This window comes from Chelonia mydas, chromosome 17, assembly GCF_015237465.2.
Source record: "Chelonia mydas isolate rCheMyd1 chromosome 17, rCheMyd1.pri.v2, whole genome shotgun sequence".
In the NCBI taxonomy this organism is placed as follows: domain Eukaryota; kingdom Metazoa; phylum Chordata; order Testudines; family Cheloniidae; genus Chelonia; species Chelonia mydas.
Window position 1 is genome coordinate 5,230,336 of NC_051257.2, and position 27,156 is coordinate 5,257,491.

At 41.0% G+C, this 27,156-nt stretch overlaps 2 protein-coding genes across 10 annotated transcripts in view; both read left to right on the forward strand.

Annotated features, from left to right (window-relative positions):
* The window catches only part of DHX40 (DEAH-box helicase 40), a 58,258-nt gene extending 46,487 nt beyond the window's left edge, over positions 1-11,771 (forward strand). For 5 of the 8 annotated variants that reach the window (XM_027820222.3, XM_037880527.2, XM_037880528.2 and 2 more), the window contains 7 exons: positions 599-756; positions 3,843-3,957; positions 4,237-4,345; positions 4,687-4,781; positions 5,394-5,463; positions 6,247-6,475; positions 7,882-11,771. In XM_027820222.3, the coding sequence (XP_027676023.2) occupies positions 599-756; positions 3,843-3,957; positions 4,237-4,345; positions 4,687-4,781; positions 5,394-5,463; positions 6,247-6,475; positions 7,882-8,021 (916 nt within the window). In that variant the 3' untranslated portion in view covers positions 8,022-11,771. The remainder of the gene's footprint in view (positions 1-598; positions 757-3,842; positions 3,958-4,236; positions 4,346-4,686; positions 4,782-5,393; positions 5,464-6,246; positions 6,476-7,881) is intronic. The other 3 variants (XR_006286362.1, XR_006286361.1, XM_037880529.2) reach the window with 3 other exon arrangements.
* Positions 11,772-17,746: 5,975 nt separating this feature from the next.
* The window catches only part of CLTC (clathrin heavy chain), a 53,080-nt gene continuing 43,670 nt past the window's right edge, over positions 17,747-27,156 (forward strand). The window contains exon 1 of one of the 2 annotated variants that reach the window (XM_007072662.4): positions 17,747-18,165. In XM_007072662.4, the coding sequence (XP_007072724.2) occupies positions 18,124-18,165 (42 nt within the window). In that variant the 5' untranslated portion in view covers positions 17,747-18,123. The remainder of the gene's footprint in view (positions 18,166-27,156) is intronic. The other variant, XM_043531329.1, reaches the window with a different exon arrangement.

Consider the following 27,156-nt stretch of genomic DNA (forward strand, 5'->3'; position numbering starts at 1 on the left):
AGTCTGAAAAGAATGTTCTGATCCAAGAGGAAGGATGGGCCACTGGTTGGGGCACTAACCTGGGACTCAGGAGACCTGGATTCAGTTCCTTGCTCTGTTCCAGATTTTCCTGTGTGACGTTGGGCAAGTCACTTAGTCTTTCTGTGCTTTATTTCCCCATCTGTAAAATGGGGAAAATAGCACCTCACAGGGCTGTTGTGAGGCTAAATATGCTAAAGTGTGTGAGATACCCAGACATAACAGTAATGGGGCCTATATGATACTTAAGAGAGTAGCGCACACACATCTTATCCTAAGCTTCTAAGAATTCTTCACAATAAAGAATTCTTTACACTAATCCTGCACTCAAAACCCCCACTGACAGTGCAGATGGGGCAGGACGTGGGCAAGCTGTGGGAGAGTTTAGGCTAGAGGATCATCTGCTGTCTGGATTTGCTAGGCCTCTGTCTCTCCTAGGCCTCTGGGGAGTGTGTGTTTATATAAGAGCCAATGAAGGCTCTGTTGGAGATGTCCTGGCTACTTGGGTCTTGTACCTATGTTCTGACCTTACAGATTGAGTCTGTTCAGTCTGATGTTTGAATCTTTTCCTCCCAATAAGGAGAGGCCACGTGACAAGACTGGGAGAGTTTTTGGTGCAATTTCCTCTCCCTCCAAACCTGACCTGTGCTGTCATAAAGGCAGCTTCTCTTGACTGCGAAGATCTGTTGCTTCCCATAGCTGCGATGTTGTCTGTGGAAAATGTCTTCATACGGCCTGGTAAGAAGCCCCGTTCTCCAGAAGCAGGTCCTCTTAGGTTACGAATTGTATCCTGAGCAGAATGTGTGCTGGGAGGTGGTTGGTCAACACCCAGTGCTCAGTCTGGAGAACTTTGTCCTTAATGTCTTTTTGCATTTTGTCTGTCACTTCTTCACTAGTTTTCCATTCCTAATGTCATTAGTTATGTGAAGCCACAGCTCATTACATACACACACTTCAGTCATCAATAGGAATCATCATCTGGGAATCTCCAGCAAAAGAAACACAAGCTCCTATCATTTGAGCTAAAAGAATGACTCCCATGAGCTCTCAGTAAGGAGCAAGCTTGTATTCTCAATTAGCCCAGTCACTAGAGGGAGACATGGCTGCATACCCTAAGCCAGTGTATTTCATAAACGCTGTCTGTAGCAGCTTGGGGAGCGTCACTGTTGAAAGATGCCGTTGCAATTGGCAGGCGCAGATCTAGTATTATAACAAAAAATAACACCTCATCAGATGCTACCTGGATCCACTTTTGGTCAATCTGCAGTGAGAGACCAAGAGCTGACTAGATTAAAAGAATGAACTCACCCTAGAAGTGTTCCCTCTGGGGCAGGATTATTAGTCCGTGTGGGGGGAGCATGAACTGCTGCTGCTGGTCCTATGCCAATTCTGCGACTAACCAGAAGATTTAATTCTGCTGGGCTTTCAGATCAGAACCTTTCACTAGCACTGAGCTCACTTGCTTTTTAAAAAAGTGTGTGTAGCAAAGTCTTGGGGAGAACTTTGTCCTTTCTGCTCGTGTTCATTGTCAGTGTCTGGTTATCTCTGTAATGTATTAACTCGTTTTTGTTGATACAGCGGCAAAAGCCAGTTCAGACATTCAGCACCTTGAAAGTGAGCTATCAGAGGATTTTTGCTGTTGGATGGTACTCTGCAGTTCCTCACACTCCCATAGACTTGATTTTTGCTTCCCCATTCTCCCTCTGGCTCCTTTTGCAGCTTGTTCACATTTCCTTTTCAGCCAGCTAACAAACTAGTGCAGGGACTCCAGTCCCTGTTAAACAGTGTACCTGTCAATCTGGAAACAAGGGATCATGGCATAGGCTCACATCCTGCAAATACTTACTCATGTGCTTAAAGCTAAGTGCATGAGTACTCTTGTTGACTTCAGTGGAGCCACATGTGTTTGAAATTAAATACCTGAAAGTATGTGTGGTCAGGGCCTGGGGAAGTGCAGCAGCATACTGCATTGGCCTAAAGTAGCCCATATCTATCTATACTTGGGGTTGGGTAGTCCTTTGGGGCTCAAAGTTCTGAGATTTCTTTGGCATGACACATTCTTTTCAGTTACATGAAAGTTTCTGTAGACTCATGGGTTGAGTTTTATGTCAAACTTGATTTATTTTATCTATCCATCGCCATGTTATCTGGACTTCATGACATAAGTTAGGTTCAACAGGGTAAATGAAACTGCCCACAAATAGCAGCAGCAGGCCCTGTTTTTTTGGTCTCATCTGAAATGTGAGGGCCTGCTGCTCAGATGATGAAATCTTCCACTCGCTTGATTTCTAGAAACTCTTTAAACTCTGGTTTCAGAGTAGCAGCCGTGTTAGTCTGTATTCGCAAAAAGAACAGGAGTACTTGTGGCACCTTAGAGACTAACCAATTTATTTGAGCATGAGCTTTCATGAGCTACAGCTCACTTCATCGGATGCATTCAGTGGAAAATACAGTGGGGAGATTTATATACATAGAGAACATGAAACAATGGGTGTTACCATACACACTGTAACCAGAGTGATCACTTAAGGTGCGCTATTACCAGCAGGAGAGCGGGGGGGGGGGGAACGGGACCTTTTGTAGTGATAATCAAGGTGGGCCATTTCCAGCAGTTGACAAGAACGTCTGAGGAACGGTGGGGAGTGGCGGATAAACATGGGGAAGTAGTTTTACTTTGTGTAGTGACCCACCCACTCCCAGTCTCTATTCAAGCCTAAGTTAATTGTATCCAGTTTGCAAATTAATTCCAATTCAGCAGTCTCTCGTTGGAGTCTGTTTCTGAAGTTTTTTTGTTGAAGAATTGCAACTTTTAGGTCTGTAATTGAGTGACCAGACAGATTGAAGGGTTCTCCAACTGGTTTGTGTCCATTTATTCTTTTACATACATTGGTCAAACTGGACAGTCTCTACGTAAAACACTACATGGACACAAATCAGACGTCAAGAATTATAACATTCAAAAACCAGTCGGAGAACACTTCAGTCTCTCTGGTCACTTGATTACAGACCTAAAAGTGGCAATTCTTCAACAAAAAACTTCAAAAACAGACTCCAACGAGAGACTGCTGAATTGGAATTAATTTGCAAACTGGATACAGTTAACTTAAGTTTGAATAGAGACTGGGAGTGCATGGGTCATTACACAAAGTAAAACTACTTCCCCATGTTTATCTCCCACCCCCCACCATTCCTCATATGTTCTTGTCAACTGCTGGAAATGGCCCACCTTGATTATCACTACGAAAGGTCCCCCCCCACTCCCCTCCTGCTGGTAATAGCTCACCTTAAGTGATCCCTCTGGTTACAGTGTGTATGGTAACACCCATTGTTTCATGTTCCCTATGTATATAAATCTCCCCATTGTATTTTCCACTGAATGCATCCGATGAAGTGAGCTGTAGCTCACGAAAGCTTATGCTCAAAATAAATTTGTTAGTCTCTAAAGTACCACAAGTACTCCTTTTCTTTCTTTAAACTCTGTTGCTTCTGTATATTTTCATGTCGTCGTTCTACATGACAACTCAGAATTGATCATGAAAGAGAACAATACTCACTTACCTTTCCCAAGGAGAGAGTTTAGCACTTGCATCAAAGCTACATCTCTAGTGCTGGCTGACAGTTTTAATCACAGCCTTATTAGCAGCTTCATGTTCTCAGAAGTGGGAGAGACAAAACTGAGGCCGGGGTGGGAGGGAAAGAAATGAGTCTTAAAATAATCTAAATAAAGAGCCAAGACTTTCAGCTTGGATTATAGAAAACTAAGGTAGGAGTGACAAATGAAAATTGAATTTGTTAAAGTGAAATATAACTTAGTATTTCCTCAGGTGACCTTCTGAAACAAAAGGAAGCAGAACTCCGCCACCAGGAGCTGTCATTAGAGGCAGGAGGATGCAATGATTTTGCAACCCTTTTAAACATCTTTGAACAGTGCAAATCAAGGTACTTATGAATAGGTATTTATTCAATACACAGAAGATATCAACTGGGAGTTCTATTGTACATTCATTGTCTAAAGCCCATCTATATGTACATGTGCTCATACCCAGATGCAGATTTTTGCATACTGTAATATATGTACAGTACAAGGAATCTGCTATCTGAATTTACAAAATATCTGAATGTTTGTCTTCTTTGTACAACCATAATAAAAAATAGCAGCAACTTTCTGCCTTCCACTTACGAAAGGCCTCGTTATAACACCAGTATCTCTATTCCTAGCAAGTCTCCTGTAGCTTGGTGCCAGAAACACTGGGTCCACTTCAGAGCTTTAAAATCCGCTTTTAGTGTGGAAGCACAACTTCAGGAAATAACCAGTAAGCTTAAACAGGTGAACAAACTTCCTTCTAATGTAAATTAATGGTATTTGTCTTTGCACAAGTGCCTATGTTAGATGTGTACTGCAGTATGGAGTCTTCACTAAATGGCCACCATCTTTGTCGTAATCTAAACTAATTTTCTTAGATTTTTTTTTTTTTAAATAAGTACACACCTCATTGTAGCCTAATCCTAAATTTGTGGTGTAATGGTAGGAACGGACAAAAGGAAGGCCATATAAAATAGCTGACTATGAAGTGTGAAACACAAGGTTTAAGCTCCTGAGTGGGGAAAAGTGTGACCAATTTTCCTTTAACAAAGACACTAATCCATTTTGTGCTGCTCTTTATACAGCTGTCAGACTTCCCAAGAGAGCGTTTTGATGGCTCCAAAAATGAGATACTCCAAAGATGTCTGTGCACGGGGTACTTCACCAATGTAGCCAGAAGGTAAGGAGTGGAGTTTTGGGAATTGCATGGAAAAGATTTGCCACATTCGTTAGTATGTGATTATAAATCAAAACAAATAGTCGCAAGACTGTACCACAGCTTATTAAAAGGGTCAACTTCACTGGTTACAGCAGGAGAGGAGCTGTCGGAGTGCAGGACTGGGAGCCAGGAGTCTTAATTTCCAGGGCCAGCTCTGCCACTGACTCTCATTGTAATTTTGGACAAATTATTTAACTTCTTGGTATCTCAGTCTCCATATCTGTGAAATGTGGGGGGATAATACTTAATTACTCACCTTGCAGGGGGCTTTGGGAAGCCTAGATAATATTTGTAAAGGGCTTTGTGGATGTCAGCATGATCATCTGTCAGCAAGATGGAAATCTAAAACCATATTTGTCACAGAATCAAAAGTTTGGACTGAAAAGAGAGTTAATATGATGTATAAAGAGATGTTTTAATCCGTATCTAGTTTTTACACTTATTTCTGGAAAGTTTATTTTTTCTATGCTAAACCATTTTCTCCTATCCTGCTGCTGCTCTTTTTAGATTATGTTGCTGTCTAAGCACAGCTAAGCATGTCACTGGATATAAAAATATTCCCCATGCTTTTAGGTCCGCAGGCAGGACATTCTGCACGATGGACGGACATGGTAGCATAGTCCATCTTCATCCTTCATCAGCAGTAAGTTACTTACTTCTGCCAATAGTTGTCTGGGTGTTTTTTTCAGGTAAATGGGAAAACAAAGCAGGCTATGCAAATTGTTTCCCTGATCTTTGGCTTGCTTGTTCCTGGTGTAAGATTGAAGCTGGCTTCTGGCCATATGGAATATTGTACACAGCCTCCATACTGTAAGACACTAGCCTATACCACATCTTTCCTTAGGGAGTCGCACAGAATCAGAATCCATACAAATGTTTGGTTTGTGAAGGGAATGTAATCTAGTGGCTATAACCCAGAACTGAAAAAGTTAGTAGATCTGAATTCTGGCTCTGACTCTCACTGACTTTCTGTGCAATTTTGGGCAAGTCACTAACTTCTATACCTCAGTTTTCCCATCTGCAACAAGGAGATAATTATTAAGTTACCTCACAGGCTTTTTTAAGAAGATTAATCCATTCATGTGCCTGAAGTACTTGGAGATCCTCCTCTGGAAGATGCTCTAGAAATGAAAACCATTATTGATAAATGTTACTGAAGGCAACTGTAGGTTCTGAATTAGTCTGGTTAAAAATTGGATGTTTCAGCTTTCCAAAGTAAAAGCCATAGGAAGGCATGAAGGATTAAATATAACTTCTCAAAAGGGAATGTGGAGGAGAGCAAGACAAAAGGGTTTAGCTGTTAACCAGTTTGTGGCAAGAATCTGAATTAGGACCCGTGTTTTTTCTGCTGTCAATCTGCAGAGCACATTTATTGAAAGAAAATCAAGATAGTAATCTGAAAAAATGTGAATAACTTTACCTTTAGCTCCATGACCAGGAACTTCAACCTGAATGGATCATCTTCCATGATGTCCTGGTCACATCTAAAATTTATGTGCGGATGGTGTGTCCTATTCGCTATGAGTGGGTCAAAGACTTGTTGCCCAAGTTACATGAAATTGATGTGTATGAACTGAGCAGTGTGGCACGGGAAGAGGTGACCGAGGAGGAAATAACCAAGTGGAAAAACAAGGAAGACCTCAAACGACAGTATGGTGAGCAAACTGGATTTAGCGTCCCATAAACCTGAATCAGAAATTGACGACTGGCTATTTTAGCCATATTAGGGGGCTGTGAATGAGAGAGATGGCATAATGCATACTGAGTATTGCAGCATCTAGGCTAATGACTTCATACTTGTTAACCTGGCCACACCTCTTTTGATTTTTGTCTTCTGTCAGTAACATTAGCTGTGCACACTCCTGTAACTGGAAGAAAAGCATTTTGAACATGAACACCTATTTTCACAAGTTACTTGAGGTTTGGAAAGGGTATTTCCCCTACTGTAGAGAGTATAATTATTTGTTAACCTGATATTGTCAGAGAAAAATTCCAATAGCTATAATATTACAGATGGGAAAGAAAAAGGGGTAGGGTGAGGGGGGAGAGCATCAGAAATTCATTGTCAGCAAAATAACGTCCACAAAGTTTAACACCTGATTTAAAAATAATGGTCTGTGTTTAGTTAAACTGGTGCATATTAACTGATTCAGCAGCTTGACATTCTCTGAATTCTTTTGTCAGCGGGTTCAGTAGAGAAGCCAAGTACTGAAAGGGCCCTTTCACCCCTGAGCTGCCTTTTCCAGACACGGATTTGAGAGACGCTGGCAGGGCCTTGTGAGGGAATCATGAACTGTCACAGCCTGTGCTGTACCTGACCTGTGGATAAATAGGGAACTTCAGGCTTCAAGATAGCATGTTTTACCATCAGTACTTCCCTTAATTAAAAGAGTAATTGGAAAAAAAAGAAAAAAAGAAAAGAAAATATAAATCAAAATCATTTTAATGTTATGACAAATAATTCATGTTTCTCCAATACAATCAGGCAGGTGAAGTCATCCACTGCCATGATCTGAGACAGCTCAGTGGGAGCAGGAGAGAGTTTTCATTTCTAAGAGAGAAGTCCTGGAAGAGGGATCTACCTCTATTTTTATTTTCTTCTCCTTTCAAGAAAATCCAGAAAGGCATTTTTCCCAAGCCTTTTGTATTTTTTTTCAAAATGGAAGAGGTAGCAGAGAAAAGTAACAAATGCATAGAACTTGAGACCCAAAGGCTCAGTTACAGTAAAACCAACATGGTCCAGATATATACTAGGGGTGATCGCACGTGCAAATATTGACAAGAGGGTTGAGGGTATGATTTTTCTATAACTTAAGTGTAGCTGGATATACAGTATATTTGTCTTTGAGACTTTAGTTTTTCCATAGAAAGGACGTCCTAGTTACTTTGCCGTTTGTCTCTTCTGGAGGTCGTTGGATCATCCATTGGCATGACTGAGAGCAGCACTTGAAAAATTTGAGCTTCTGTTGGTTTTAGTTGATCAGCTAACCCTATGAGTGCGAAGTCGGGGGGTGGAAGTGGCATTTATGACACACAATTGTACTGTTTTGTTTTTCTGTAGAAAAAATAAAAGATGACTCTGCAAAGAAGATGGAGAAAAGGAATGATGATAAATCAATACAGGATGCCCGAGTGCGCTACCTCCAGAGAAAACAGCAAAGGGCACAGTGTATAAATGCCACGCTAAAGGCGATAGGCTAGTACAGCAATGAGTGCTCTTGCAAAGGCACTCCGTGCAATTGCTTGTTGATAAGCTTGCCGCATAAACACACCAAAAAAAAAAAAAGGTGAGAACTGATGGAAGTTGCCAGTTCACATGGAGTCTGCTCAGGGGCACAAACCTGATACTCCTTGCTGTTTTTGTGACAGACAGTGAGGAAAGGTTAATGAGCTGAACTTTCATTGCCATGTGTCCTAGGCAGTAACTTATTCACCGCAAATGTGGCTGAAGAAGCAGTATTTACAGCCTGTTCTGTGTCACTCAGTTGGAATTGGAGTTGGCCTCTAAAAACGGGCATTGTGTCAATGCAATCTTTAGTAACATTTTCTTGAAAACCTTGTGAAATAGAGTATAACTGTCCAGTGTTACATTTTTAAAAAAATATATATTTATTTCCTTCTGTAAATTGTTGGCTTATAGGACCTGTGTGGTGTGATTGTTTCACTAAATTATGTATAATAACCATTTTTACGTTGTATAGTACTTCATGTGCTCTTTTAACGAGGGAATAATAAGAATCCAAATTAGAAAGGTTTATGTCATTTACCTATGTTCTGCCTTATGCAGGATCATTACTTGCTCTGTATTTAGCTGTACCATACACAGTGATTGCTTTGGCATTAAAATGTCTCATTTGGATGAAATTTTTTTGGTAAATGGATCTTTGCGTTCTTGCCATCAAGGCATGGCCTGTTTGTCATAGGGAAGTTGCCCCGCATTGCTATCATCTAGTTGGCAAAGAAGCAGCAGTCTGTCCATTTCTCCTCTCCAGATGGTTACATCCCACAGTCCACCAACAGGCCACCGCCTCCTCAGAGCTGTCTGATTTAATGTTAGAATGTTTATTAAATGATGGTTTCTGAGAAGCATTTATGGGGTAAAAAAGATGGTGTCTACATCCTTGTATTAAGGGTAACTGTGGAAAGATGCTTCTTTTCTTGATGTTTGTTTACTTTCTAATATTTGTCATGAGTCTGTGGTTAGGCTTGGTGTAGGGCATTAGGAAGGGGTGTAATGTTTTCCTGCTGCTGATAAAGTTGCTTAGAGAAGAAAGCTATTGTGTGTGGATGCCCCCTTTCTTCAAGAGCACTCTTGGGCTGGACTAAAAATCAAAACAGTCATTTGAAAATATATGCAGATTGGTTAGATATTGAGAAGCATGCATCTGGCTGCCACCTTTTTGCACCAGTTCATAATATGACCAAACCACACTGCCTGAGGTCAGGACCGAGTGAATGTCACTAGCAGCCATCTCTTTATAGACAATGAAAAAAATGTGGTGGACAAGTTTTCACAAAACAGATGGTTTCCTCCTCTTACGATAATCCTATAACGTATCATTAAGGTGAAGTCGTTTAGATAGTAAGCGCCAGAAGGAAGGGACCATGTCTTACTTTCTGTTATAGGAGCTGAGCTTACATTTGATTCTCAGTAAAATAATGAACTTTGTATAAAACCACTATTGCAGGTAATCAGCTCCAAAAAGGATAGTGTAACATTCCTACGTCTGAGCTCACGTTTCTTGTGGCTTTCATTTGTGGGTAGTGTCCAGCTGTGCTCTCTTCTGCCCGCCCTCTTTGCTAATTGGTTGAGACATTTTTCATTATTATTTATTTCTATTATTGTAGTGCCTGGAAGCCTCGTCTGCTAGGTGCTGTTCTGCCAGAGAATAAAAAGACAGCCCCTATCCCAAAGAGCTTACATGAAACCCAGGCTGCTTCTTCACAAAGAGTCTCCATTCTACTCCAATAGAAATCAACAGCAAAACTCCTGTTGGCTTCACAGGGTGGTACTGAGCACCTACATTTCCGGCTCCCTTTAATGGGAGATGCAGCTGCTTAGCTCCTCTCGCAGGTGTTTCTATTCGTGTCAATACAGCACCACTCAGTTACAAGACAGTGACACTGTGTTGGAACAGTGCAGCATGCAAAGCCTTAGAACAAAGAGGCTTCCCTGGTGCTATATTCTGAAGGGGTAGACTTGATGGCGTTTGTGGAAATGAATGCTTACATGTGAGTTGTGTAATATTTTTAGGCCTCTAGACTAACATTAGGAAGTAAGGTCTCAAAAGCCTACAGGATACTAATTTGGATGAGACTGCAGGAAAACTCTGTCTTGCATAAAAAGCAGTGTATCTAGTATACATTGTACTGCAATTTGTGATCAATATTAAAATTCTGTATTTCTGGCAGGGTCCATCATGTCTGGTGTGTTTTCCAAACAGAGAAGGAAGCATGATCCCTTCATCAAGGAGCTTACAAGCTATAGAGGCTACAGAGTACTCCCTATGCTGCTCTGCAAAGGACAGTGTTAACTCGCTGGATTGTAAGAGGCTTAGCTAAGGCTATATTACAGATATTAACAGTAATAACAGGAGCAAGAGCTAATGCCTACAGATTGTGTAAGTTGCAGCCATATTGCCCTTAACAATGTGAAATTCAGTGCTGCCCACGACTTCTCTAATTCCCTTTGTGTATACCAAATGCAGAGGTAGCTGCAAAATGAATGCCTTTCTAGTTCCTACGGGGATGAGTGAATCAATATATTCTTGGGTGAGATCAGTGTAAGTAGTAGTATGTCTAAGGCTCTTGGTTTGTTGTGTTTTACAGTGTATTCAAATGGAAGAGCTTTTTGTTCTTTCACAGTCATTACTTCAGTGTGTGCTCTTTAGCAGCCAGCACTCTGTTCCTCGCTAATTTGATATGTTCCTCCTTGCTTTTGCAAGGGGCCTGCAACCCAGTATCGTACTGTTTGAAAGTTAATGCACTTGCAGTGTCCTTTCAGATGATGTCTGTACCACGTACTGAGTCTGACATTTGTAAGCATAACACACACACCTACTCAGGGCCCATGTCCCTCCTGACATATAGTTATGCAGAGATTTCCTTTGACTTCCTTAGTAGCAATGAAGCATCCTTTTTTTAACTTGAAAAATGACATCAGTATCCCTGATTTTGCAAGCACAAAGTCCTAAACAAATAGGAACCAATTGGTTTCTTGCTATGGCAGAAGTGTTTGCTTAAAAAATAAAGTTACTGAGGAGCGATATTACATTTAATTTTTTCTCTTTCTAACTGAACACATCTGAGCCTCATCTCTTGCTTGTTAAGCCTTTTTAATCTATTACATTGTTTTGCAGTTCTGGCAAACAGACTTGAAAATGTGAATTTAAGATCCAACTATACAAGAAAGTAGCACTGCAACATAAGCCCACAGCATAAGGAAAATATGAATTTAGTTTGACGTGGTGTCCTTAACTTACCCTCTTTAATTTACTCTATTTGGCTACAGCAGTACATATGGTATGTAAGATCCTCTGATAAAGGACCACATGTGTTGTAATGCATTGGTTAAAGAGGCTATGACAGCTTTAACTCAACATATCTTATGGGGTTAGGTTACAAGAGGATTTTTTTCTTATTTTTTTAAAAGTTACTGTACGGGTAAAGTTTGAAAATTTTCATTATTGCCACTGCACACAGCAATAATGTTTTTATTAAAAATCCCTCTGACAAGACCTGGAATTGTAGGGGACACCTGAAACCTTGGAATACTTTTCATTTTTGTATAATTTTCTATAATTTAAAAAAGATCCTGGCATGTGTTTCTGTGGAGGAAAGAGATGAATGTTGATTTGCTATATGGTCAAAATTGTATTTTGACCCTTTTCCTGCTTGTTATGAGGAACTGCTAATCCATGCACTGTAAATTAAAACTTTATATTCCATGAAGTGCAACAGGTTTATTTTCTAATCCAAAGTGGAAAGCAGAACGTGGTCAGACTCAAGCAAGCAAATCTGGATGGCGCACACAGTGGTGAACTTGGAGAAATCTCTCTCTCAGAAGGAAAAATATTGATTGGGCTCTGACATCTTTAGCAGCTTGTGGATGGGGATGCAATTTATTGAATAAGCTTCTGAAACACATTAGAAATTGCTGGTTTGTGCTCTCATGCAATGACCAGGGGAGACACTTGATATATAAAGAAAATGGGCTAGAAAACATGTATGCCCTACAGGGGTTGAGATTGGCTTATGGAAGCAAATCTTCAGATTGCTGGCAGGCAAGCTAATGTCATTAAAAGGTCTTGAGAAGTTAAATAGCAGCCAGTCCTGCTTGAAGTAGAAAAGAAAAATGCCATAGACAAAGAATCCTCTTTAGGTAGGGAGTGCCCCTCATGGGACTTTTTTCTATGGGTTTTTTTTGTTTTGTTTTTTAAATAAGGACTTTTTTATCCAAACACATTGCAGGAGGTGAGCAGAGCAAAAGTCAAATGGAAGCTGGTGCTGGCCTGTCAAACTGTTACTGTATCATAGCAGCTGTGGAGAGAATAAAATCTGGCCATTTATTTTGTGCAGAATTACAATGTGCGGAACAGGTCCCATGATGAGTGTTGTTTGTGTGTGATCTGTGTGACGCACTGTGGCTATCCCTGAACTAGACAATGTGGACACTTTTTTTTTCTTTTTCTTCTTCTTTACATTCTGTCTCATAGGTTCATAGATAGAAAAGGCCGAAGATGTAATTGAGGCCATCTCTTGCAAGTATAATGGTCTGGTTCCCTGATAGACCATGTAACAATTTTCTTTTTAATGTTTACATTTTCGTCTGTAGCAGAGACAGAAGTGGCCTTTAAGGGGCTACTCCTCGTTGTCTTCTTCAAAGACTGACCTTTGCATTCAGTCTCTCCTGAATGTGGACACCAGTCGCCTAGTGTAGTTTCAGAGTGACAAAAGCCAGTGTGCTCAGTCTGTGTACAGCTGTCATCCACTCTTTGGCATGAAGATGTTGATCAGTGTTGTCAGCCTGAGAGCTTTTAAGCATTCCACTAAAGCTGATGATGTTCATTCTGTCTGTTACACACAGTAGAGCAGGGTAGCATTGCCCCTTTTCAGCCTGCAGGACTAGTCAAAGTTCAGAGCAGGAGCGATGTTCCAGTTGGATGTAGAAATTGATGGAGTCTGATATTTTATTCGATGCCATCTTGTTCATTTACAAGGAATGCAACCTCCTGCTTCTCTGCAGGAGGAACTAAGACCACGAAGACCAGTTTCTTAGCTTACAGCCCTAGTCTCTTTACCAAACAGACTCAAACATGCTCTCTGATATTTTTTTTTTCCCCCTCTCTCCTCTTCAGGGACACATTGCTCAGAGACTACTGCTTGGCTTCCTTGCATTTTGCTTCGGCCCCTGGTTCTCAGTTTCTATGAGTTCTACTTTCTATACCTCCCTATAGCCTTACTCAGGAAAAGCCCTCCGGGCTTGCCCAGCCAGTCCTAGCCAACTCCCTTTTGCCTGAGGTGGGGGGCTTCTGATTAACTCAGCTTGACAGATTTATTGAATGTTGTGTTCTCACCCAATTTCAATCAGGTTTTAACTCAACCTCTAACAATGTTTCATGCAGCTCATAACAGTAGTGTTCTGTACCTATTTCTGTAAGGTGCTCCGTACTTCCTGGGGCTTGATGAGTGCTGTCAATCTCCATTGACCTCACAGGGAGTTGATGACATGCTCAACAACTCTTAATTTTTTAGACTAAGATCATTACATACTGATGTCCATAGGCTCGTGCCACCTATGCAGTCCCATAGATTCATGAAGGTATTGAAGTCCAACATTTAGGCACCACTTAGATTCTTAAAACCACTGTACAACTGCTGTCTAACCCCCTAGGTACCAAAGTCTCTACTGGTGGGCAGTTTTAAAGCTGACTGAGTCCTGACACTGCTCCATAACTACCTAGCTGCTTAGAGCCCTAGCACAAGCTAAAGACCCTGTGGCCACAAAGTAGGATTCTCAAACTGATTGTTCCCCTACCTCTCTTGGCAGCAGGTCCCAAACTCATAGGCATGCTCAAAGCACACCTACAGGGTTGGGTCCTGCACAAAAGGCAGTTGGTGTGAGAGTGTTCAGGAAATACCCAAAAGCCTGTTAGGGCACTCACCTGGTGTGTGGCATATGTAGGTTTGAATCCCTACTCTGCCTGCGTAGGCACGGGGCTTTGATCTCCAGTCTTCCACATCCCTAATGGGACTCGGCCACTGGGTAACAGTATCAGTCTCTTTTTCTGGCCCAGTGAATATTTAATTATTTATACAAAGTGGAACAACTTTAAGCACAGAAAAAAGGAGTACTTGTGGCACCTTAGAGACTAACCAATTTATTTGAGCATAAGCTTTCGAGAGCTACAGCTCACTTCATCTGATGAAGTGAGCTGTAGCTCTCGAAAGCTTATGCTCAAATAAATTGGTTAGTCTCTAAGGTGCCACAAGTACTCCTTTTCTTTTTGCGAATACAGACTAACACAGCTGTTACTCTGAGACCTGTCTTTAAGCACAAAGTTGCCATAGTCCAGGGGTTCTCAAACTGGGATCCTCAGGGGCTCATGAGGTTGTTATGTGGGGGGTCATGAGCTGTCAGCCTCCACCCCAAACCCTGATTTGCCTCCAGCATTTATAATGGTGTTAAATATATAAAAAAGTGTTTTTAATTTATAAGGGGGGGTTGCACTCAGAGGCGTGCTATGTGAAAGGGGTCACCAGTACAAAAGTTTGAGAATCACTGCCATAGTCTGAGGAGTTTGCAGGAGATAGAAAAAAGTGGTTGTGAATTACCATGTGTACATGGTAAATAGTGGTGTCCCTTAGGTGTCTGTACTGGGACCAGTCCTATTCAACATATTCATAAATTATCTAGAAAAATGGGTAAACAGTGAGGTGGCAAAATTGCAGATGATACAAAACTACTCAAGATAGTTAAGTCCCAGGCAGACTGTGAAGAGCTACACAAGGATCTCACAAAACTGGATGACTGACCAATAAAATGATAGATGACATTCAATGTTGATAAAGGCAAAGTAATGCATATTAGAAAACATAATCCTAACTGTATGTATAAAATGATGGGGTCTAAATTAGCTGTTACCCCTCAAGAAAGATCTTGGAGTCATTGTGAATAGTTCTCTGAAAACATCCACTGAATGTGCAGTGGCAGTCAAAGAAACAAGCAGAATGTTGGGAATCATTAGGAAAGGGATAGATAATAAGACAGAAAACATCATACTGCCTCTATATAAATCTATGGTACACCCACATCTTGAATACTGTGTGCAGATGTGGTTGTCCCATCTTAATAAAAGATATATTGGAATTGGACAAGGTTCAGAAAAGGGCAACAAAAATGATTAGGGGTATGGAATGGCTTCTATATGAGGAGCGATTAATAAGATTGGGACTTTTCAGCTTGGAAAAGAGATGACTAAGGGGGGATATGATGGAGGTCTATAAAATCATCACTCGTGTGGAGAAAGTAAATAAGGAAGTGTTATTCACTCCTCATGACACAAGAACTAGAGGTCACCAAATGAACAGGCAGCAGGTTTAAAACAAAAAAGTATTTTTTCACACAACACAGTCAATCTGTGGAACTCCTTGCTAGAGGATGTTGTGAAGGCCAAGACTATAACAGGGTTGAAAAAAGAACTAGATAAGTTCACGGAGGATAGGTCCATCAATGAATGGGCGACAGGGGATGGATCCCTTGATGATTACCTGTTCTATTCATTCCCTCTGGGGCACCTGGCATTGGCCACTGTTGGAAGACAGGATACTGGGCTAGATGGACCTTTGGTCTGACCCAGTATGGCCATTCTTATGAAGGATGCTAGTTGGTACCTGACATGTTTTCTTTCGTGTAGGGCTGCACAAGGGCTAGAACTAACTCTGATTTTTGGACAAGGAAGCTGCTATTGGGTCAGTACAACGTACCCAGTGTCCAATTATTCATATTGGTAAGGCTTTCAGGAAACAAATAATACTAACACTTTGTGTATGTGTAGCACTGGCAGTCGCCCAAGGATCTTAAAGTGCTTTACTCTCATTCATTAGCTAAAGCTCAAAACAATGCAGGGTTCATTATTACCAACTCCAAATGTTCAAAAATTATGAGCCAGCCCTCCTTAAAAAATAGGAGATTGATTTAAAATAAGATTTTAAAAAGTGTTTTTCTTTTAAATTTGCCTTCTGGATTTGAGCCTCAAGATTCTTTTCTGCAACCATGAGGTCTGGAAATTTAAATTAAAAAAGAAAAAGAAAACCCTGAGATTCTCATGTAATTACGTGACTCCGTGAGCTGTAACTTTAGTAAAAATATTTAATATTGCAAGTCTCATGATAAAATCACAATAGTTGGTTACATTGAAGGGTCTGGCCGCCTAACTATCTGGGCCTAGTTCCTCCTTGCTATCACCACTGGCTGCATTAGAGTTACATCAGGACTGCATTTGCTCTTTTATGTTTCCTAATATTTTTAAAGGACGCCAAACTCAGGCAGTTTGTTGACCTGAAGAACGTGATGTATAATCTCACTTTTAAATCCTGATTGACGTTTGCCTGAAGAGTCAGGATGGGAAGGGTTGAATTCTGGACTGATATGGGAAAAACTACAGAGGAAAGGCAACAAAGATGATCAAGGGTATAGAACAGTTTCTACATTAGGAGAGACTAAAAAGAGTAGGGCTATTCATCTTAGAAAAAAGATGACTGGGGGATATGATAAAGTCTATAAAATCATGAATGATGTGGACAGAATGAACAGGGAAGTCTTTGTTCATCCTTTCTCACAATACAAAAAGCAGAGGGTTGCCCAATGAAATTAATAGGCAGCAGGTTTAATACAAACAAGAGGAAGTACTTTTTCACATAATGCACAATTAACCTCTGGAACTCATTGCCATGTGATGTGCAAAAGAATAATTGGATTCAAAGAAGAACTAGGTAAGTTCATGGAGCATAGATTCACCAATGACTATTAGCCAAGATGGTCAGGTATGGATCGCCATGCCTAGGGTGACCTTAAACCTCTGACTGTGAGAAGTCGGGAAGGGCAAACCGGTGGATCTCTCAAAAATTGCACTGTTTTGTACACTCCCTGGAAATTCTGCTACTTGTCACTGTTTGAGACAGATACGGGGCTAGCCAGTATGGTAACTCTTCCATCACTATTGCCAATTTGTGTGACATTTGGTGTTTTTTATGGAGATGTGTAATTATATGAGAATGTGTTTCCATTTTTTAAAAAAGGTGAATTACTAACTCTCATGACCGATAAAAAGCTTTAAAAATATGAATCCCAAATGTTAAAAATCAGCAAATAAAAAGAATCCCAATTGGATTATTTTTTTTAAAAAATAATTCAGCCTCTCATGATTTGGGGCCTGACTCAGGAGTTTCGAATAATAGTTGCAACAAGAACAGGAGGACTTGTGGCACCTTAGAGACTAACAAATTTATTTGAGCATAAGCTTTCGTGAGCTACAGCTCACTTCATTGGATTCAAGGCAGCTGATGGTTGACAATAGTACAGGGTTTTGCACCATGTTTTGGGGACCCTCGTATGGGCTTTTAAGGGTAGCTTTGCCAAAGATCAGAGAGGCCCGACTCATCAAAGCCCCCTTCTAGGGAATCGTCCAAGGTCACCGACGTAGCAGAACTGGGATTCGAACCCGGCTCTCTAAGTCCCCGGCCCACTACGCTAACCCCTGGACCACGGCGTTTCCAAAGGGTAGATGCTCATGGGGAAGGGTGGCTTGTGGCGGAGCTACGGTCCCTGAGGGCTGAGATGTGACGGCGGCACCCTAGCAGAATGGTCACCTTGCCCAGCGGATCCCCCACCACATGACCACGGAACCTGCCTTGGAGCGCGGAACGGAAATGACGTAGCCGCACCCCGGTCGCATGATGTGGCAGAAAAAAAAGGCCGAGGGAGGGAAGTGTGACAAGTCCTAAAATAGTCCCTTCCGGTAGGGGATCCCTCCGCCGTTCCAATTGGATACTCCGAGTTTTGTTCACCACCGTCCTCAGGATTCTTCCGCCCGGCCGGCGCTGTTAATGCGGGGTCCCGGCAGGTGAGGAGGTGGCTGCTCCTTCAGAGCGTGTATCGCTCCGCCAGCAGGGGCCGTTTCCGGATCGAACGGCTCTCTCTCCCTTCCCGGCCCATTCCGCCATTGCGGTTCTGTGCCCCGGAGCCCCTGAGGAGACTCCCCGGTCCGGTCTCGGGCTGGAGCCCCCACCAGCCGCCGCCGCCATGGCCCAAATTCTGCCCATCCGTTTCCAGGAGCATCTCCAGGTACGGGGAAGGGGTTTGGGGCGCTGAGGGGCCGCTCGAGGGGAGCCCGCCTGTGGGGGTTACGGGCACCCCCGTGGCTCAGATCTCACCTGGGGGGCGCCGGGAGCTGCCCTAGGGAGCTTGGCCTTCCGCTCCGCTCCTGTCAGGGGAGGGGTGCGCCGCAGGGCTGCGGCCCCTGCCTGGTGGCTCCGGCGCACCTGCAGCGGGAGGAGCGTGGGCGGGCTGCCGCTGCCCAGGGCCACTGCTCGGCCAGCCGCCGAATGGCAGAGCGAGCCTGCCTGCCTCTCTCCACCCTCCTTCTGCACCAGCGACCCTGGTGCCCCAGCGGGCGCCTTTCCCTGGAGCGGGTGCGGGGTGCCTCACGGCTACACCGCTGCCTTGGCGCCCCGCTGGCCCGGGGACTGGCTTTATGGGCACACAGGGATGCTGCGTCTTCCCTAGGACGTCGTTAGTTTGTTCCTTCCTCGAAACAGTCTGTTAGCTGCCGGTGGTCAAACCTCCCTCTCAAATAGGGTGTTTCTCTCGGGCCCTTACTGCCTTTTATTTTCTTAATGTGGCACATGTTTTAGTGCCATAAAAATATAAATGCCCGATTAGAGTCCAAGGTCCAGCATGTGCTTAAAGACCCCATGGAAACGGAGCAGTCGGTTTTCTCCTTACTGTGATTCTGTTCCAGTGTCTCATTTTCTCTGTGTGAAGTAGTGCACTTCAACCTGTTGTGTGGGCGAGGCTGGGCCTGGGCCTAGGCCTACAGCAGCACCTACTGGGCGGTGCAGTGTCGTGGGAGGGGTAAACTGAGAAGATCCGTCTGTGCCTTAGTTCCTCTTTCCATATTAAGAGCAAGTCTCTCTCTGGGTTAAAACCAAGTGAAACTGCTAAACTTCGTTTTGAAGGAGCTTTACAAAATGGATGACCTAATAGGAATTAACTTTAGCATCCGTGTCTCACATCTAAATAGACAATACCACAAAGTTATCTTTATGTAGTGGTGATGTTAATGGTTTTGTAAGGTGTAGATCTCACTCATTGCAGTAGTGCGTTAATCTCACTTCCTTGCAGAGAATTAGCTTCTAACCTTGTGCCAGGAGGAACCATGCAATTAGCAGTAACATGGAAGTTACAGCAGTGTATAGCTGTGGCAGTGTAGGCCAATAAATGCATAAGCTCCAGAGTTTTTCTTCCCTGTTAGTGTCAAATGGTCTCTAATCAAAGTAACTTTACCTGTAGATTTCTGTCAATAAGCAATTACTTTATTAGTACACTTGGAAGTTACCTCTCTAGGTTAAGCGGTCTCTTAAAGAACCGAATAATCTCTGAAGAATATTAAGGCTGTGCGCTACAGATAGCACATTATGTATCCTAATGAACTGAAGTCTAGCATGTGGCCTAGTACTGAAACACTAAGATCTAACAATTAAAAAATAAAACACCACTCCAAAAAACATGTTTTGGAGTAACAAATGTAGGGAGGGGCCTAGGGGGAATCCTGTTATGTAAGACTGACTGCACCCCCAACCTTTGTCATGCAGTGATTTGTCTTCATGCCAAAACTTGTGAAGGAGACTGCACAAAATTATACTATTCAACAAAATATTTCTTGGAGATTTGCCTTGTATGGTGGTCTTTGCAATGACTGAGCTGGCACCCTGGCACTACTACTAGCTTTCTGAAGCCTTGTGATTTTTTTTGTGTGTGTGTGGGGGGGGTCTTTCTCATAATTTGGCTGTTCCTTAAATGGAAGGAAACTACTTCTATGTGTTGGCTTAGTTGGGGATACGGGGAGATCCATACTATTTCTTTTTAAGCAACTGACTCAGTCAAATGTAGAATTTACTGCATTTGTTTCATTTCTAGTTACCTTTTCAAAGGAACACTGGTAACTGAAGCCCTATCAGTTTAAGAATTGTCCCCAGGTCCCTCTAATCTGAGGTTTTACAGTCAGTTTCATGATCTGAAAGTGATTTCTTACACAGCAGGAAACACAATGAGGAAACAAAGTGCACTCAAATTCCAAGTGAACCAGCTGGGAACTACTTTTTCTGATTTTTTTTTTTTTTAATAGTCTATGGAAAAATAACTTCATGCCCTGTGCAACCTCATGAACTAAGTCAGATTAGCACTTAAATCCTTGAGTGTGCAAGTTAGTTTTACACTATAATTTTAAAATACTCTTTGACCAGTAGAATCGCCTTTCTAATTAGAGGCAAAAATGTCACTGTAAATGACTGGATTGGTTCAAACTTGATATGTAGGAAAGACTGAAAAAACAAGTTGGAGTAACTTCTCTTATGTGCCAGGTAGATCAGCCTGTATTAGGCTTTTGTGGAAAATGGATCTATAATATATTATTTAAGATGCAAACTATGCACGTGACCCACTGTCACACTTTCGTGACAAATGAAACCTACCTGCTCATGTTAAGAACTCTTAGCTGGGTTTCATGTCAGTATGTTACTCTTGAGCTGAACTGTTCAGTCAAAAATTTATCCCCATCCTTAAATATATTACCTCTGGTCTGACAGATTGCAAGTACAAGTGTAGAAGCTAACTGCATTTGTGCACTTAGTTGAATAGCTAGCCATAGTATCTGGGTACACAAGGCTTCTTGCGTATCTATCCTCAGAGATATTATTAAATGGTTGCCTGTAGCTGTTTAACTTCCTCATTCCCAAACTTCAAATGTTATTGATCAGTCTAAAATCCTTCCCAAAATTTACAGTTGAGTTGCTCTGTATTGTGCTTATATTGGGGGTTTCTTATTCTACACTTAACCCATAAACTTCGCAACAGGAGCCAAAACATCAGAGGGAGCTCCTGAAACCTGTCTACTTTTTTTTTAGTGTTGAATTGTTTGCAAATAGTGTTAGCAAACTCTAGAAACAAAACTTCTTGAATTAAGTAAAGTTGCTCCACACATTCCCAGGTATGACTTTCAAGCAATTTTGGTGGGATACAGTTTCTAAGCATCATATTTCACATACTAAAATACTTTGAAAAATCAACTTGATGAATCCAAAACGTTATATTCAAAAGCCACTTGATCTAAAAATATTTGGGGGAGGGGAGGAGGGAGAGATCTGTCTGGTTAGGATACAGTAGGAAAGCATTTACCTGGCGGCAACCTTTGGTAATGTGGCTCTGGTAAGACTTGCAAAATGCAAGTGTAAAGCTTTAAAGTGTATAGCATGCTTGCCTTTATGGTGGCTGGCACCATGGATCTGGATAGAACAACCACCACCCAATTCAGAAGTAGCAAAATAGTTTCAGACATGTATAAAAATCAGTATGATAAACTTTCAGATGCAACCTAATCACCTTTTAGTCAGTATCCAGTATCCCCATACACTGAGATTTTGATTCTCATTAGAGAATGGGCATTTTCTGAAAATTAAGATGGCTGCCTCAGCTAGCATATCTGACTAGCTGGTGTGGATGGGACAAGGCCATTGATTCCTTCTGAGGCAGTCCATTGTGAAAGGAGTAAATATTTATTTATTTTTTTCTTACACAAGCCAAAAGCCACTTGGAGGACACTATATGCAAATTGTGATTAATGCATTATAACTTTGACTTTCTGGGAGTACATATTATAGTTCAAATTGAAGCCTTCATTATGGATGCAAAAATTGATTGGCTTAACATTCTTCCTTGAGAGATTGGATGTACAGATAGCAAGCATTAACTTAATGTCATGGGTCTCCTAATGCATAGGAGTTCTTTCACTAGCCTATATCTTAAATGCAGAAAATGTTCAAGTGTAGAAACCAACACAGTGAAACCTTCTGAGTTCTGTATGCATCAGGACTCCTCTTAGCTGTCCACGAGCGCTCCAGGAACACGGCTATCAAATGGCCCCCCACAGTAGTGGATGTAAAGAACATACTATAAATTTCTTTACAATGAACTAATGCACTGTGTATATAGGTTATATCTTATGGTATACTCATTGAATCTCTTCAGATATGTAATACTAAAGTCAGTAGAAATCCTAAAGGCTTTCAATTGAACAGGTTAAAATCCTGTATTCCTGCCCTGTTGAAGCTATTCAAATCCTCTTTCCTCCCCATCAAGCTGTCTGTTACTGATTTTTAGATGATTAAAATCTTTTAGAGAAGATTTTTAAAATTGCATTTGCTGTTAGAACTTCTGTGAATGAGCAATCTGATAGACATCTAGGGCCAAATCTTTCAAAAGAGTTCAGCACTCAAAATACTGAGTGCTCCTGAAAATCTGGGTGCTAGTACTATCCTAATGTGGAATGAATAATATTAATGCCGCCCTTCCCTAGCCTGGCTATGTAGTAGTAATCTCGTGAACTCCACAGTGGTAGGTGTACTCAAAGCATTGCTTTAATACTTCTTCTAAAGGCTTGTGGTATTGGGGGGGGGGGGGGTCATTTCCTCCCAGAGAAGACTGTCAGAATAAGAGCTCATTGTGAATTAACAAATGTTCACATCAGTGGTTACTTATATTACCAGGGGCGATTTTTGTTGCAGTCTTCTTTAGGGCTACAGTGCTGTGACATAAGAGCCGAAATAAATGGCTTCATGAGCATTTGAAGTGCACAGCCTAATATCTTATGTGCTCTTTACAGAATTTTAGATAAAAATAGTTGTCAGAAATACTTCTGTGCAAGGGACTTATACCTTTGTCTTCTGGTAGAACTTTATTATCTGACAACACTTGACTCCTGAACTCTTGGGGGGGGGGGAGGGACAAAAAATTAAGTAACAGAATGCTGAGGTCATTAGTCTAGACACTTCTATACTGTCAAACACCTGCACACTGGTCGTGTCTGGCGATTCATTGAAGCATGTTCTGAAAGTGTAATTTTGTTTTCTAGCTATGCCAATGGATTAGCAACCAGTGACAATTAAATAGGAGTTGGTCTTTAAATGTCCCTGAGATTTATTCACAATAAAACCAATGATCAAATTGCAGTATGATTTAAGTGTAAATTATTTGTACACAATATTAAAATAAGCTTCTTGCAGTATTACTTCTGACCGTTAGTGATTATGTAGATGAGCATGACTCTACTATATACAAACAGGCTGCCTCTCCCAGTGTCTCAAGATGAATAGCTGTAAGAGCAAGGCTCTATATTTCTAAGACTTTATTACAGAATATACTGTGCACCTCATTCGATAATTAATCTAAAATTTAACTGTCACCTAATCTCATTTGCAGACTAAAAACAAGTGAAGTGTAGTGGGCCTCCAGTGAGGTTTGTAACTGATTTAGCAGAAATTAGAAAATAGGGTGGGTGCGAGGAGGGACACGAATATGTAACTGTGAATCTATCAAAGCTTGCTTAAATGACGTGCCCTTGTTACCATTTATAGAGGAACTGTGATTGGTTTCAGTTATTTATTGATGTGCTACAAAGGAAGTGAAATAATTAGACCTTTCTTAATGAATGTTTTCCTACTAGATATTGGGTTAGTAATGTAAAGGACATGCTGGGATAATAGTACTCAACATTTTAACCTTAATACTACTATTAATAACAGTCAAATGTCTTGAAGGACGATTGACATCTTTATATATTTAAATGAATCATTCAGAGCTACTGGCCCCAAGAGAATTAGTTAACAAACATACTATTTTAACATACTATTTTAACAAGTTTACTTTTCATCTTTATTTATTGAGTCTTTAAGCTAATTAGTCCAACTATATAGCATTATTTTCAAGTAATGCAACTGACTAGTTAAATGAAGACACTATATTGTATATTACTGCTGTCAGGTGGTTTGCAACAAAACTGAAGATTGAGGCTGAAACTCTAAGGTTGTGGGGTTTATTTTTAATTTAAGCATAATTAGAACTCATAAAGGTCTCTCCCCAGATGTGAACTTGTTCTTCACTTTTAAGCACCATAATACTTTGGTCTCAATCACTCCAAAGCTTTGTAGGCCACCTCTAAGTAACACTGGACCAGTATGAATATTGACTTATTTGGGAAAAGCATTTTAAACCACTACATATTGAACATGGGTGTGATTCTCCCCCCCCCCCTCCCCCCCATGCTTTCATTACTGTAGCAGGTGGATTTATAAGTAGATGTACTAAGTACCGAAAACTAGAGCCTAAGTGCTTGCATGTTTCTGATGTAGTGCAATAGCTTTACCCATTAATGTCAATTGAATAGACATTTTGAAAGTTGCCGAAACTCTTGTATAACTTAGTCTCCAAAATATTGTAAACTGCCTTATAATAATGTAGCATAACTGTGCCTGATCTAAATGGGTGAATGTCTAGCAGTGCAGCTGGGAAGGAAGCCTACAGTTCAGTGTGGAGTTGTTCAGATGGAAAGTTGAGCAATAGAGGCAGAGGACTAAACTTGTTCTGTCTGTGTGCTTATGTGAATTTCAAATGACCTACACCTGCTGTATGTACTAAAACAAGCTGGATGAGCTCTGGCTGAAATGCCATCTTCTGTTCTCACTGTTTGTTGCCTTGCATGCTGCAGATACAGTGCTTTAGGAGTGGAGCAATAACAATTGCTATAGTAGCATGAGCTAGATCCTGACTTTGAATTTCCTGTTTTGCCATCTTATTTGGGATCTCAAGCTTGTACTGTAGCTGTATGAACTTAGGGGAGCCTTGAAAGTGACAAGGATAGAGCTGAGCCATGTTAATGGTTATTTCACAGCTGTCTCTACACTGTTGGAATCTAGGAAATAACACTTGAAAAATTTAGCTTTTTAGCTAATACAGCTTACCAACATATTAACTTAGAATTTGGATGAGTTACTTGAGTCCTGATACATAATTAAATTAGTTTTGCAGTCTGATAAGTCCTTTCTGACTTGCTGAGGCAGCTCCATAGATATCCTAGCACAAGGAAGCTTCAGCTGTTAGCAAGTTTTCTGTGAGTGCTCTTAAGACTTCTAAAATTCTGTGACTTTTTTTCTGATTGACTTGCCCAAATGCGGTTTCTAGTGGAGAAGCAGCAAATGCAACACAGGAATGTGCATTCTGTATGAGTAAAACTTAGTGTGTAAGTCACACTGGTGTGTTTGAAAAATGACATGCTTTATGCAACTCCAAAACAGTTTCTAACTGTACTGGTAACAGACAACAGTGTAGCACCTAACTCTCAAATCAAGAATTGCTCCAAAGCTACATTCTGGCAAATGCCACCACAGACAGTTAAACATTCTGTAACATAAGGGAGTAAAGACAAAACTCTCAATTCAAGCTGCACAAGATAAACTAGTGCCAGCAAGGCTTCCTTAAGCCTGTCCTATGTGTTTTCAGTGCACTGGTCTAATCAACAGTGTGAATTGGCTATATGAAATTTACAATAATTAGTCAGGGTAACACTGTTTCCTTAAAAAGAAAAGGAGTACTTGTGACACCTTAGAGACTGTGCCACAAGTACTCTTCTTTTTGCAGATACAGACTAACACGGCTGCTACTCTGAACTTTTTCCTTAGAAAATTTAAATTAACCTCTAAAACAAAAATTGTTACAAATCTTTCAGTTCCCAGGGTGGTTTAGCTTCCTAGTCCTGTAGATAAATCAGTTTTTTGGGAGGTGAGGGGGTTTTCTCTTAGCTGTAAGAACAATGGCTTATATCCTGTTGTTCAATGTTGAAGCTAGGAAATGCTGCATTCTCAGCATTTTTATGCCCTAGGGGAGTGGGGAAAGCTTGATAAAAGCTCAGCAGATTCTGTCATAAGAAAGCAGACTTTTCAGGAAGGATGCAACAGTTACTGCTGTCAACATATTTTCATCAGGTTTCATACATTTGTTATACTAACAAAAATGAGGGGTACTTTTTTGTGGCAAACGATTCAAGATACTTGTTTTGTACATCACAGTAAAGGCTGTCATACTTATTACTACTGAATACTTTTCTCTTACCGTGGCTGTTGCTCTTACAATAGTGCATTCAGATGAAGCCATAATCTAAAGGTACATCATGCAATTTAGCTGAACTGTCCAACCTTCAGTTCTGTTTTTAAAACTTGAACTCTGCTTCAGACTGGATGCAGAACAGCAGTTGCTCTTTCCAGAACTTTGTGAAGCAGCATTATGATAACTTTGTGATGTTTTGTTTTTTATAACTACTTTATGAAATACCAGCAACATTGGAGATACTCATTTTTTGGTTATACTTTCAGAGTTGGCAAGATGTCCTGTAAAACTTAAGCTGTGATGTAATTTTTCACATCCTATATTTAGTTTCTGAAGTGACTATCTAATGACTAAATTAGGCTAACCTTCATTCTTTTCCTAATTCTTCCCCTGGAAGCCACAAAACAAATGCAACAGATTTGAGTTTTCCAGTGTAGTGTAATAGCACTTAAAAATTCTCCTTCCCTCTGGTGGGATATTACCTTCACATTAAGGTTATTATTTTTCAAGTTAACTTCAAATACTGTCTCAGCCTCTAGATTTACCTGCTTACAAATGGGAAATGACTCTGAATCTGCACAAAGTAAACTTTTTTTATTTGATAACAGTAATATCCAGAGTTGACTGTAACAAGAGTGGGTTAAGTTTAGATTGACAGGTATTTTTAAAAACCAAGAAAATTACTTCTAGGTAATTTATATAATTGAACAAGTGTATCTTGTTGCAGGTTATAGTTAAATGTTCGTCATCAGCAGGGGTCTAACTTCATGGAAAGTAGGACTGAAATGTACTTTCCCTACTGAAAGCATAGCGATAAACACCATGTGTATACCTGAAGAAGAGCTCTAGACAAGCTTAAAAGCTTGTCTTTCACCAACAGAGGCTGGTCCCATAAAAGATATTACCCCAACCATCTTGTCTCGTGTGTACCTTGTAATTTGGGTAGGCACTTAGCACCCACAAGCCTGGACATCCATGTTAAGTTCCAAGGTAGACTGAGTTGGAAACTTCCTTGAGGTAAGACAAGTTCTGACTTCTGTCACTTTAATAGTGAAGTTGATACTCGTAATCCTACTCTGCATTTTCACTAAGATTGCAGCTTCTGTCATAAATAACTTTGAA